Consider the following 13,744-nt stretch of genomic DNA (forward strand, 5'->3'; position numbering starts at 1 on the left):
AGAATGGCTGTGAAGAGTATGGCATCATGTGTCCAATGGAAGAAGTGACGTCAGCTGCTCTGTATAAGGAAATTGTGGACAGCAAAATTAAGGATTCATTAATCATGTAAGATAGAATAATATTTATAAAGCTTTGAGTAAATATGAACTGTAGCCATATTGCTGACCATACAAAATTAGCAAAACCATATTTTCTTCTGTTTTCCTTTTTAAGAGCAGCATCAAAGATTGGCTTGGAAGGACCCTTGAGAAAGCTTGCTTTACCTTAAGTTCTCACGTTCTGTATGCTATATAGAATATATCCTCTTCTATATGCATGGATTCTAATTTCCTCCAATAGTCTCTTTTAAAAATCAGTGTATAACAAGAGGTACCACATCACTTCCTCTGCCCCTTCCCCACTATGAAAACAGTAACAGATGCGTTTGATTCTTCGGTAATTTAACAGCTGATGTACAGAATAGAAAAGGTGCAAATCTTTATTGTTTACCACTTTCCACTTCTCAAACTAGCTTCACATACCCTCTTTTTGCTCTGATAAATGATTGTAAGACTAATTTTGAGGCTTGTGTATATTTTTATGGCATTAGGAGTATATTTTTTCCCTCTTTGGCTCGGGGAGGAACTGCATATTCGCCTTTGGGTATAGCCTTGTTTGGCATGAGCAGAGTGACTTTGGATCGGTGAGCTTTAATTGCTGGTGTTCAGCACTTAAAACTGTCTTTAAACAGCATTATGAAAAATCTTTGTTCCATTCTGTCTGTTGCCTAATTTTTATACTGTCCTCAGAAATAGGATGTATTCTAACATTAAAGCCAAAAAGGATTTAAAAAACAATAAAAAAATTATGCCACCTTTGCCTATCACAGCCCATAAAGCACGAACTTTTACAGACTACCTTGATCATCTAACTGCAGGGAAGTGGACTCCTTTAACCAAGGTAGAGTTGTCTTTATGTATGAGAGAGTAAAGCTGTTTCCCTGATGTGTAACTCTAAAAAATGTAACCATTTTCAGTAAGGTATAAAGATTCTCAGCAACTTTGAAAAATGCCCTTTTACAGTTCTTACAGGTAGTATGCTAAGCACATCTTTTTTTGATAATCTTGCGTATCTGGATACCCAGAAGAAATAACTTGTCTTGTACCATTTTTAAGCTCAGTTTCAGCAGAGACTTGGTAGTAAACTGGTATCTTGGCATGGTCTTGTTTGCTGCCTGAAGTCATGTGTTTCTTGAAAGAGCAACTCATGTATGTATTACTATAGTAGTACTTTTGGGGCTTTTGATTTAGTATGACGATGCCTTCAGCATGATTGCTTTCTGGAAGTTTATTTTCCAGATTGAGTTTTAAAAAGTTGCTCGTAGTTCCTACTTCAATTGATGTATAGAGCAAGTAATGAGGTTATGAAAATTAGATTACTCTTTTTAATCTACCTGTTTGAATCATAATATTGCAGTTGCAAAAGAAGTCTTTTTCCTAGCATGTTTAGTTTCTTAATGACTCAATGGTGACTCACAAGTTTACCTTCCATGCCCCATTGATTTTTGTGCTCTTGTAGCACACACATTTTCTGTTTTGTTTTGTTTATAATATAAATGCATGTGGAATGAAAACATGTCTAATAATGAAAGGTCACACTGTGCATTCACTGCCCTGTATGTCCGATCTGATTTATCTTTCTTGTCAACTTTATAAACTATTAAATAGAACACTAACTTCTAGCGTTTTCTTCAGTCCCAGCACTCTTATGCCTTAACCTCATAAAAATTTGAGACGTTTATAAATTTTAGGGAAAATAAAATTCAAATTTCGAAGGCTGTAACCAGAACTCCCAACAGCTACAGGTAGATCTGACAAGACCTGTGTGTCTCAAGGTATTTGAGACTTAAATCATGTTTTCCCACTATTACTTTTTTCTAAATATTCCACTGTTATAATTAACCCTCTTTTCCTCTCCCAATTTAGCCAGCTTTCAAACCTGTTTAAACTTGGAAAAACAATCTGAATACTGAAAATAAGATTATTGATATAATGAAAATTGATCACAAACCCAATGGATTCTTTGGTTCTTAAAGCTGCAATTTCATGTTGTATAGTTTCTATATATAAACCACAATCTATGGTGAAACTGGAAAAAAAAAATATATCTGAAAATATACAGCTGTTCTAAAGATTTCATGAACCTTAGGTTGTGCTTGTCTAAGAGCACCTCTTACCAGCATAATCTTGAAAAATTAAGGAAACAGCCCAGTCTAATCCACATGCTTTGTAAGCAAAGTTACTACATCAGCACAAGCTTAACATCAGCTTCATGTTAACGCTTGGGTAAGAGGGTGCATTTGCTTTGCAAACATCCTCAATTTTAGCGCTCTCAGTAATGTCAGTAATATGACCTAACTGAATAAAAAGTTTTGTTGACATGTGGAGTGGATTTATCCTTCTTCAAGATGAGCGATTAAGGTACAAGCTTCTTAAAAGCATTTGATACTAGGTAATGGAAGATGTAATGTGCTTGCAGTAGCAAGGGAGTTAGCATTGAGAACTCTAGTCAAACGTATGTTTAAACATGAGAAATTTATGGAGGTTGTGTACTGTTCAGTTTTTTTGACAACAGTGGAAAAGCTTGAGTCCTGTAGATACAGTTGAGCATGTTCACAGTCCCCTTGTAGTCCTCTTTTAAAACTCATAGAATTACTGGTTAGCTTATTTTGAAAGGCAGGTTTAAATAAGATTATTTCCTTTGGGGAAAATAAGTTCTTTTATGCTTGCTTTTTTCTTTCTTACACTATTTATCAACATTTGATGTCTGCTCTGTAAATTGTTCAGTTGTACCAAGTAGTTTGGGATTTATTTTGCCTAACAGTGGTATCCTCAAAGTTAGGTACCTGACTGGTGAAGACACTAATCACTGTTAGGTATTTCCCATGGGCAGAATGGTAAGATCTACCTTGATGGTTCCTGTTGTTCTGCATTGACTAGCTTAGATAGTTAAGGTTCGACCAGATGATTTCTGCCATTCATTTCTTACCAGTGAGCTAGGTGTTCATTTCATAATAGTGGGACAGATCCATACAATTGTACTGCCCTCTTTGGTAGACAAAACTTAAAAGATTGTGGAAGATTTCTACCTTTAGAGATTATGGTTGTGTGTAGTTTTTTGTTGTTTTTTCCATTCTATATTTACACTTTAAGCATCTCAAACAATCTTGTTGGTTTCCAAGGAGAGCTTCTCCTTACAAAAGTAATGTCATGAAGTTGAGAAGTCCTATCTATGTCATGCTGGCAAAAGGTCTGCTATAAGCTTACTGTTACAAGAACATATTTTATGCTTGTTTCTTATTACTGATGCTCTGGAGTTTTTTTAGTTTGTTGGGTTTTTTGTTTGTTTGCTTTAAGAGCACCTTTAAATTTTTTCAGCGTTAGACAAAACTTACTAAAGAAAAGAGCTCGATGTAAAAGGCACCTGCTGTAACAACATTCTTATTTGCTCAACAGAGATGTAGAACAGCTGTCTGTAAGGGAACTGTGCCATTCCAAGAAAGCTGCAAAGAGCAATACAGATGAAATGGATTCCAGGATTCGGGATACAGGCAATGACAGTGCTAGTACTGCCCCAAGGAGCACAGAGGAGTCTCTTTCAGAAGATGTCTTCACAGAATCAGAACTCTCTCCAATACGTGAGGAGCATGTTTCCTCAGATGAGCTTCGACAAGACAAATCTTCTGGAGCATCATCAGAATCTGTCCAAACAATAAACCAGACTAGTGCTGAATGTTTAACAATCATTTCAGACTCAAATGAAGCTGCCAGTGACTTAAAACCCAGTGCCGAAATGGTTGTAAATGATAAACAGTTTGGTACCCACAGCTTAGGTTCAGAAAGTGCTGAAATGTCTATAAAGGGGGGACAAGAACCTAGTGAAAATATTGCAGATGTCGTCCAGCAGTCTTTGCAAGGATCACATGGTAGTGAAGAGCATGACAAAGAGGCAGAAGTGGGCAACGATCAATATTCCTCATTAGGAAAAGAAGCAGAAGGAGAGAGTAAGACGAGAGAGGAATGTCCGCATTGTGAAGATACCACAGACTCTCAAAAGAGAGAGACAACTAGCAAAGGAAAAGTAGTAAGAGAGCGAACTCAAGACTCAGAGACAGAAGTTGAGGAACTCCGCAAACTCTGGAAGACCCACACTATGCAACAAACCAAACAACAAAGAGAAAACATGCAACAGGATTCTCAAAAAGAAGTTGGTCAGAAAACTGTGACTGCAGGAGATGGGCAATTAGAAGGTGAGTGAGTCAGTATTTACGGATACTGTGTTAGCCTTCAGATTTACAATGTATCTCCCTCCAGCTCATCAGAATTTTTCTTGTTCTTCATTCTGTAGAACACATCTCCCCATATATTGCTTATATTTCTCATTGGCTTGAAGATCTACCTACGTTACACCTTATATAAACCAGTGGGGAAAATATTGCTCGGAAAACTGAAAACATGAATACCTTTATTACTGTCATTTTTCCTCATTAAGATTATATTTATGATCATATTAAAACACAGTATCTTTGTAGGGGAGATTTAAATGAGCTGTAAAGTTAGATCCATGATGCATTGGTCACTGTAGAGCTCAAAATTAAAAATGTTCTTTAGCAATCAGCTAGCTGTCACTTAAATTTTGATCCCAGTGTACATGTGTATGAATTTCAAAGAAATGAATTTCATCTTATTTATAGCATGTCTACCTTGTGGTTAAGGTTTATTATGTGAGCAGTGAACACTGAAGTCTTAACACTCTTTGATACTTTCAGAACTTTGTTTCACTTGCATCTTGTCATACTTCCATGCTGACTAGAACAAGGTTAAGCATACAAAAAGCATTTCTCAGGATAAATAAGAGCTAGATGGTAAGAAACTAATACTGTGAATATGGGGAACAACTAGTTCTATTTCTTGAGTACCTTTACTCTTCTGCAAAGATCAGGCCCTAGAATTATTAGGTGGAAGTTATCTTGAAAGTCTGTTGAAGTTACTCAATTCATATAAAAAAAAAAAAACCTTTGTCTTTTTTAAGTAACTTAAAGATGTTTTTGTTTGTATTTGATTTTGCTTTTTAAAAAAATTTATAGGTCACTTACTGATGCCGTACCATCTTACTAATGGAGATAAACTAGTTGTTTTAATTGTGTAATATTTGGGGGGCTAGAAACAAAACATATCTATAATGCCTCTCACAAACTAACATATTATACATGAAGTGCATTTGAAGGTCAAATTGTTTGTTAATTATCAAAAGTTGAGATTGTATTGAATAGAGAGGTATATTCTTCGATTGACAGAAATTCGTCTTAGACTTCAGAATTTGATATGATATTTTTTGTTGTTTTTTTTTTCCCTCCTGTTATGGAAGTAACTGAATTTTGAAATTTGAAGCAGATTAATAGTTGCATCATTCTGTGATAAGTTTGGCTTTTATGCCTTAAATATTAGAGTAAATCCTCTGGCAAAAGTGTCAGCTAGCAGTAGTTGCTGGCTGTGACTTTTAAAAAAAAAAATGCAAGCACCAAGTGTTCTTTGTCACAATTGCTGCTTTTCTTAAAATTATTATTTAATTCAGTTGTATTAGATGCTTTAGTTTTGTCAGTTTTCTAAAAGATTGTATCATTGAGTGACTCTGCAGGTTTTTCATGATGATGTGATCCGTACAGTCACAGAGTATATACATATATAATCAAAAAAGTATAAATACAGTTAGACAGAGGAGTGCTGGCTAGAAACCTTCTGCACATAATGTTACAGCCTCACTGAAGGTTGTGGGGGTAAAATAGAAAAAAAATGAAAAAAGAAAAAAGCACAGGTTACTTTTTTGGAGATTTGTGCCAATGATTTCAATCCAACTTCAGTTGGAATTACTGTATGTTTCTTATTCTTGCATATTTTATTAGCAGAATACAAATAAAACAGTAAATTATGAATCAGTATTTCTCAATCTAGATAGATTTGGTGAAGCTTCTACTGGCTTTGTCTACAGGCAAGTTTAAATAGGGCAAGGTAAAAGCATAGATCTATTGCTTAACTCTGGAAGGTCATCGAAGACTAAATATGACAGGTTTATTAACAGTAGGTCACTAAAAACACTAGGTCATTAAAAAATTGAAACACTGTAAACACTTTCTAATATCCTGTCTATCAGACTAAAGCTCTGAAGTAGACATACTATGCGTTTTGTATCATTGAGTTACCTAGATAGTCTTTATCTCCTGCGTATAGCAAGGACTTAGTTGAATTTCTTCTTCTCTTTTGTGGGAGTTTTGAGCATCTAGGTTTTTGGGAGCTACCATTTCAATTTGCAGAGGCCAAATGTTTGAGTTTGGAATTAATGATCTATTTGTTCTGAATGTTGAACAGGTGATGCAATGCAAGTTGATAACTGAGTAGACTAGAATAGCTAAAAAGGTCTCCCTTGGATTTTTTTTTTTATTACCCAGGACTCTATATTCTCTTCTATTTCTACAGACACTTATGTTAACCACTGGACTGAAATAAAAAAAGCTAGCTGTTGATACTTTGGAGAAATTTTAATGGTCTATAGTTTTGTGTGTGTATAAACAAGCTGATGAAATCTCATTAAAGATAACATGTCTGTTTGCTGCTTAGTTAGCTGGATATTGGCAGAGGTTGAAGGGAGAAAAAAGGCATGAGACACACAATAGCCATTACTAAAACCTTTTTTTTCCTGATTAATTCTGTGTCAAACATACAAGAATATATTGGAGAACCCACCAAAAAAAGAATATCTTAAAGAGCCCTTTTAAGGTTTGGGGGCAGGGCTAAGTTGTTTGTTTTCATTCTCTCTGCTAGCTGGAACTATAATTTCACTCACTTTTCTTTTTTAACGTATGGTACAAATCCCACTTCTCTGAGCTCTAGGTTAGAGAAGTTCTAAACTGCTGCATCTGAGGGACCAAAATCCCAAATGTCAGATCATTTTAAGAGTAATTCTCTAACACTGCCACAAAGTTCATGTGCCAGTCCTATGAAACAGTTTTTTTGTTTATTTTGGGTTCTTTTTGGTTTTGGTTTTTTTTTAATCTGACAATTTACCTTTGAGCTTACAGATTTATAAATTACTTCCAAATCATACGTATTATGACTATTCTACCATACTGTATACTGCAGGTATAATTCTAAAATGTTGTAACTGAAAATTAGGAGATGCACACTTAAATATTTATTAAAAAAAATCCTTATGTGAAACAACGCTATTCTAAGCTTTATGGTGAAAATCTGATTGAGAAAACATACAGTAGAGATGTTTATAGGTCAAGAAGGTGATGTTTTCTGTTCTTAGTGTATCTGTAGTCTGCATAGACACTGAAGGAGAACTTCAGCTGTAAAGAAAAGATGAGTGTCCTAGAAAATGGGAACATATCTGTATGTACATGTAACACCAGAGGTAGGATAAATGCTTTGTTATAGCTGATCATAAGAACTCCTAAATTTACACTTTCCTTCCTTGCTTTAAAAAGTCTCTTGTAGCTGGAGCTCACGTTCTAGGATTTGGGCAATTAATCTAGCAAAGAAACAATTTTGAGAAGACTTCTTCCTTTACCTTCTGCTGAATTGACAATCCAGACCTTAAAAGAATTATATGATTACCCTTTGTTCAATTAAATATACTAATGGAGGGAAAAAAACCATACCACAACATCCAGTATACTTCATCCTGAAATGGAGTTCATACCTTTAAAGTGTTTGATATAGCTAACAAATTAAAAAATCATCTCAATCCTCTATTAGTAGTGCCAGAACTCTTCTTTTTTAAATGAAAAGTAACTAATAAACAGCTTTGACGTATGTGAATCAAGCCTAAGTACTTATTTAACGCTGTGTCTTTTGCATGTATACGGAATATCGTTTTAACAGTGGCAGGGTTGTCTGATTCAGTGTTGAGGGATATGCATCGAGAATACCTTCTGAAATACTTTCAAGCATGGATGAAAGACTATCATAATGTGATCTAGGGTTGGAAGCAGAAATGAATGTTAGAATTATTCAAATGCGTTGTACTCTGAAGTTAATTCTGCTGATGCAATTTATGTAACAAAAAAAGGACAGGTAATTATTACTACCTATCTTACCTCATGTCCTATTACTTATTTATCTATACGTCCTATATGCCTGTATTGCCTAATACAAAATTGGCTAATAATTTTGTTAACCTCTTTTGTACATTGTGGATAGCTTATTCTTTCTTTACTAATAGGTTCTTCTCTTACAAAAGAAAAGAGACGACATCGATCTCACAAATTTCTGCGTCTCAGGGTTGGAAAACCCATGAGAAAAACATTTGTTTCACAAGCAAGTGCATCAATGCAACAGTATGCACAGAGGGATAAAAAACATGAGTACTGGTTTGCTGTTCCACAAGAAAGGTAAGAAGGAGGTAGACTGTAAAAATCAACACTTTCCAGTACGTCTTTGAGCTTTTTTTCTGCACCATTCAAATTTTTTCAGTGAATGTGTCTATAAAGCAACACAAAAAAGGGACAACAACTAGGATATTGATGATTGGCTTGTACTTAACACTGGAATACCTCATTACCATACTGAAGCTTCACTGATTTACTTGAGTTACTTGTAGGTTCAGCCAGTAGTTTCTCATGGTATTATTTAGGCTTGTGTTTGTAGCAAGTAAATAATGAAAGAAAGATTCAAGTAAATGGTGTCTAGTGAAGGAAGTGAGTTCCGCAACAAAGTTTTTATTGTCATTATCTGTGCTTCCCATTATTTGGAAACTTTCTAAAAATTGTCTCTACTTCTTAGAGCCCTGGGTTCAGAAGAGCTAGCTGGGGTTCTTTTGTCTTATCTTTATGTATGGAACTTCCTGGAAAAGTTTTGAACATATCTACCAGAAAAATATCTAAATTTGTTACAGTGATTCAAAGACATGAGATGTCCATGCTTACTCACTGGTAAAGTCTTGAATTCTTAAATGATCTTTACTGCTAGGAAACAGTGACTTATTTTCAAGTTGAATGTGATTTTTTGGGAGTATTGGAGATTATTATATCCTTGTCAGAAGAGGGGGGAGAAAAAGGAAAGAAACAACAACAAAAAACTATCAGCTATCATCCTGTATAAATACCTACACACAATGATCAAGTCACTTTTCCATCTTTTCTTTTGAGCTGAATGACATAGAATGTCCAGTTGGGGCACTGCAGTTGAGGACAGATATGGATCAATTGGAGAGAGTCCAGAGGAAAGCAGCAAGACTAATTAATGCCTAGAAAGTGTAACATATAAAGAAAATTAGAAGTAAGTGGGGTTCTTTAATCTAAAGGAGAAAAGGTTGATTACAAACATAAAATCATTTCATACTTAAAAGTTGGCTGCAACAAGAAAGGCAGTAGTCTTTTTTTTTTGTGTCCACTGTGAATGGAAATGTTTAATGGACTGAAATTACATGAAAATATTTGAGTTTTCCAACAGGGAGAACTGAGTCTGTGCTAGGGCATCACTAAATTGCTTTTAAACATCGCTCCCATTGCTCCTAAGTGGTGGAGATTATGCAATTTCTTGAGACAAATGTCTGTCACCCTGATTCTGGTATAGTTAATCCTGGCTGGGCCAGGTGACCTCTTGTCGTTACAGTAAACTCAAATTTTCTTGTTCTATTCATATCATATTTAATTTGAAAAGAGGTAAATGTTTCACGTATGGCATTGATGTCTCGGTCAGCTGATTAAAATGATTACTGCCTCTTTGGTTCATTTTCTAATGTAGCAGAGCAAGTACTTGTCTTCAGCATAAAGCAGAATTTATCACCTATTTCAGAAGAAAGTTCTTGGTTTGCAGTCTGTATCTGATCTCCTTGGAAATTACTTCACCTATGAAGGGTTTCTCTCTCTAACTGCACGGGGAATTAGTAATCTGTTCTTTATCCATCCAGTGTGTGTACTATGGTTTTGTACACAGTCACATGTGGTGGTAGTGAGGTGTTTGTTTTCTTAATTCAGTGTTAACCTTGCTGAGTGCTACTCTGCATAGGTCAAAATATTTAGCGTCGACCCAGTTGTCTTTGTCACCTAGAGGTAAGAAAGAGAAAAAAGTATGTATCTGACAAACCTGCATTATTTCAGCGTTCTTAATCTCAAATGAGCCAGTCTGGGAAGGAGTGTCTTTAGAGTTCCTTAAACATCAAGTTTTATTTACTTCTTTAACTGCTATAATTATACACAACTTCAAGTTCTTAAAGTTAAAATCAGTTTTTTTTTTTTTATTTTCCTACTTGTAAGACTGTTTAAATTGATACCTCGTTCAGTGCATGAGGAGCCTACAGCTTCTTGTTCTGACTTTGTCATAGAACTTACCTAGCCTTATGCATCTGAAATATTTCATTCACTCTTACTGTCAGAGAAAGATATGTCCTTTTTTTTTTTTCCCCCTTTCATCAATGTTATTCAGGAACCTTAATTTTAACAAGGGTGACTTTGAATAACTGACACTGTTCAGAGACTATTATTACATATGTGTGTGCATACATATAGCTGCAGTTTTGAGAGACTTTGCTGCTCTGTATCTCTTGCTGTTCTTTCAGTATTCAGTTTTGCAAGGATTTAGTAAGGTGCGGGGGGGAAGTCCAAATATTGTTCTGCATGCTAATCCAGTATGCAGATTCTGGATAGCAAATATCTCTGGAGAGAGACAAAAGGAATATTCAAACTCTTGGTAACCAGAGCCACAAAGCTCTAGCTCTGAAGCTGTCTTTTCCATGATAAAGAGATACTAGTAGATTCATTGCATGTCCTTTTTCTAAATGCTCCATCTGTGCACCTACAGGAAATGCTTAAACAGTATAGACTGACTTCTGTTGGGATTGTAAATAACTTTCTTCTTGTCATTTGGGCATTTTGTTCTTCCAGACTGGAGAACCATGCCATTTGTGGCAGATAACAACTTAAAAGGAGGTAACTGAGTCTTGGTACTTACTGCAGTCCTGCAGTTAGATTAGTCTGTAGTTTATGATCTATCTATAAATATGCACGCTTGCAGCCTTATTTCCTTATATCTCTAGTAATTCTCTCAGTCTGTATAATTTTAGTTACATGTCTTGCGAGTGTTCAGCTCTTCTTCAGGGGTGGGGAAAACAGACATGCAGACACTTTCAAATTCCAGTTTTGTTTATGTTTTTATGTCACTTTTTAAATAAAATAAAAAAATCTTAGTGTTTTATTTTGGAGGTTATTTCAATTCCAAACAGATTTCCAATGGGACAGAAGTGATTGAAGGACTGTACTTGTATATGAAAACTCAGCTAGTCAATTACCAACTTGTTTCCTGTTTTTCCTCCAGTGTCAGCTTCATATAATTAAAAAGAAAAAAAACCTAGCTTTTTTCAATTGTCTCTAATATCTAGTAAAACATGAAATAGTAAGTATTTTCATTTTAACCTTAAATACTTCATAATTATTAGACATGACCCAAAAGATCACAAACTTACCTTATTTTTCTTTTCTGTATTATTACTTGATTTCTCTAGGACAGATCACTTGTATGTCTTCTTTATCCAGTGGAGTCCAGAGATATATGCAGAAGATACTGGGGAATCTCTTCGGGAACCTGGATTTATAGTGGTAAAAAAGAAGGAAGAGCCTGAAACTAGTGAAGAATCTGCTACTGAAGAAGCTGCTAAAGAGTGGGAGGTAAGGAAGAACAGTGTCAAAGATAGAAAGGTATTTTTTTTTAATACTTTCATAGGAATATAGTTAAAATAGTGTTAAATACTTTCCAATAAGAAAAACAAAGCAATGTGCTTTATTAGTCTGCTTACTATGATCATGACTTTAATTTATGCCATCCTAATGCTTTGCTCTAACATCAGTTCAGGGCAACATTTCACAATTACAAGTCATTTTTGTATGGAGCAAATTGTAACTTAAAACTCAGAGTTGAAAGGAATGTGAGTACAGCAAAGAAGTTGCAACTTTGATGAAGCAGACTTAGTTTTCACTCAAGTAAACTGACAGTTTCTGATATTTATTATTCCTGTATCTAGAATGTTGAATACTTATTGTTAAGTCTCAAAACAGGGATGAGACAACAAAAAAGGAAAATTAATCTGTTAATGACATGTTTTTCCAATAATCCAGTAGTTAACTTCTCAGTTATAACTTCTTCATACATTAAGATGCTGCTGCATGGATTTTAGTAATACACTGTAACTGGAACTATCTTCTTATTTTTTATAACAAACACATTTCTCCCATGTGAATCTGTGTCCACTGTGTTTCTATGGACACATCTTTACGTGTCTACATGGTTTTGTTTTGTAGTGTACATATAGTTAAAGCACTTGTAGTCTTGTGCATTCAAGTGTCAGTCAAAAGTTTGATGATTCTTGTCATATATATTGTAGAAGTATCCCATCAGCACTGTTTAACTTGAGTCTCAGGACAGCAATTGCAATCTCTGACTGTAAGACTGATTTTTTCCTTTTTCTTCCCCCTCCCCCAGTCCCTCCCCGCAATGGAGCATGTTGAAATTAAGGAAGTCTATACTTGTATTTTATGTAGAGTGTAAAAGAAACTTCAAAAATCTGCAATAGTCTAAGTACGGGTAATAGTTTTCTTCTTAGCTCCAAAATTTAGAATCATAGTAGAACTCTGACTTCAAACTTCTCACTTACTTAGCTGAAGTATTAGGCTGTGGTTACAAAAAACTATCTCTGCAGCTCAGTGATTTTGCATGGAGCATTTTTGCTGTGAGACATTGAAATGAGTATCATAAAAGCATGTCTTTTGAATCTTCATATTTTCAGTGTGTATATATATTGCTTGAGTATTTTTACCAGCAATGTATTTTGGTGTTGACTCTTGCTCAAAGCCTTTAAGTATTTGATGTTTTAAAACTTGGCCTGTTGGAACACAGGGATCAGTGGCAAGTGATCAATATTATGGTTTAAGGCACAGTATGTCTCTCTTCTAATGAGCTCTTCAGTAACTTTGCACCTTAATATAATTACAGAATAATTTCCACAGAAAATAGTGCAAAATTTTCTACAGGATTAAATGTTGTAACTTTTTAGGAGTTATTTCTGAAGATAGTAGAGGCAGTCCTTTTCCTACATGTATTAAAATCTGTAAGTTATTTACTACAGAATGAGGTCATGCCTTAAGCCTTTATTTAGGTCTCCTCTGGAAACAATTGTAGAAGACATATTTCAAAAATAGTGTCATTTCTATATGTGTTATGTGAAAATTATGTCAAGTTTGGTTCTCTTAAGATTATCAAATAATAATTTTCTGGATTTAAAAGTTAGTGTGATTAGTGAGGTGCATAACGGTTTTTTTAAAAAGTTATCTAAGTTCAAGAAATATGCTAATGTGGTGGTCTGTGCATTTTAACTTGAGTAATGTGACTTCTTATGACTGACTTCTAGTATAAATCTGAAAGCTGTTAAAAACTAAGTTTTTAATCAGAAATGTTTGACAGTACCAGATGGTTCAACCTGTCATTACATACAACTGCATTTTAGTGGCTTTTAACATGTGCTGGAAAGTATCAGTACATACAGGGAATTGTAGCTGTTGTTGTTGTCATAGAATCATAGAATCATTAAGGTTGGAAAAGACCTCTAAGATCATCGAGTCCAACCGTCAACCCAACGCCACCATGCCCACTAAACCATGTCCCTAAGCGCCTCATCTACATGTCTTTTAAATACCTCCAGGGATGGGGACTC

The 13,744-nt window shown here is 35.0% G+C and overlaps 1 protein-coding gene across 2 annotated transcripts in view; it reads left to right on the forward strand.

Moving 5' to 3' along the window:
- The window catches only part of OXR1 (oxidation resistance 1), a 155,541-nt gene that overhangs the window by 104,125 nt on the left and 37,672 nt on the right, over positions 1-13,744 (forward strand). For both annotated transcript variants that reach the window (XM_009274314.2, XM_009274315.1), the window contains 4 exons: positions 1-106; positions 3,496-4,289; positions 8,264-8,432; positions 11,543-11,705. In XM_009274314.2, coding sequence (XP_009272589.1) covers positions 1-106; positions 3,496-4,289; positions 8,264-8,432; positions 11,543-11,705 — 1,232 coding nt within the window. The remainder of the gene's footprint in view (positions 107-3,495; positions 4,290-8,263; positions 8,433-11,542; positions 11,706-13,744) is intronic.

The sequence above is a fragment of the Aptenodytes forsteri genome, unplaced genomic scaffold, assembly GCF_000699145.1.
Source record: "Aptenodytes forsteri isolate BGI_AS27 unplaced genomic scaffold, ASM69914v1 Scaffold400, whole genome shotgun sequence".
NCBI lineage: Eukaryota > Metazoa > Chordata > Aves > Sphenisciformes > Spheniscidae > Aptenodytes > Aptenodytes forsteri.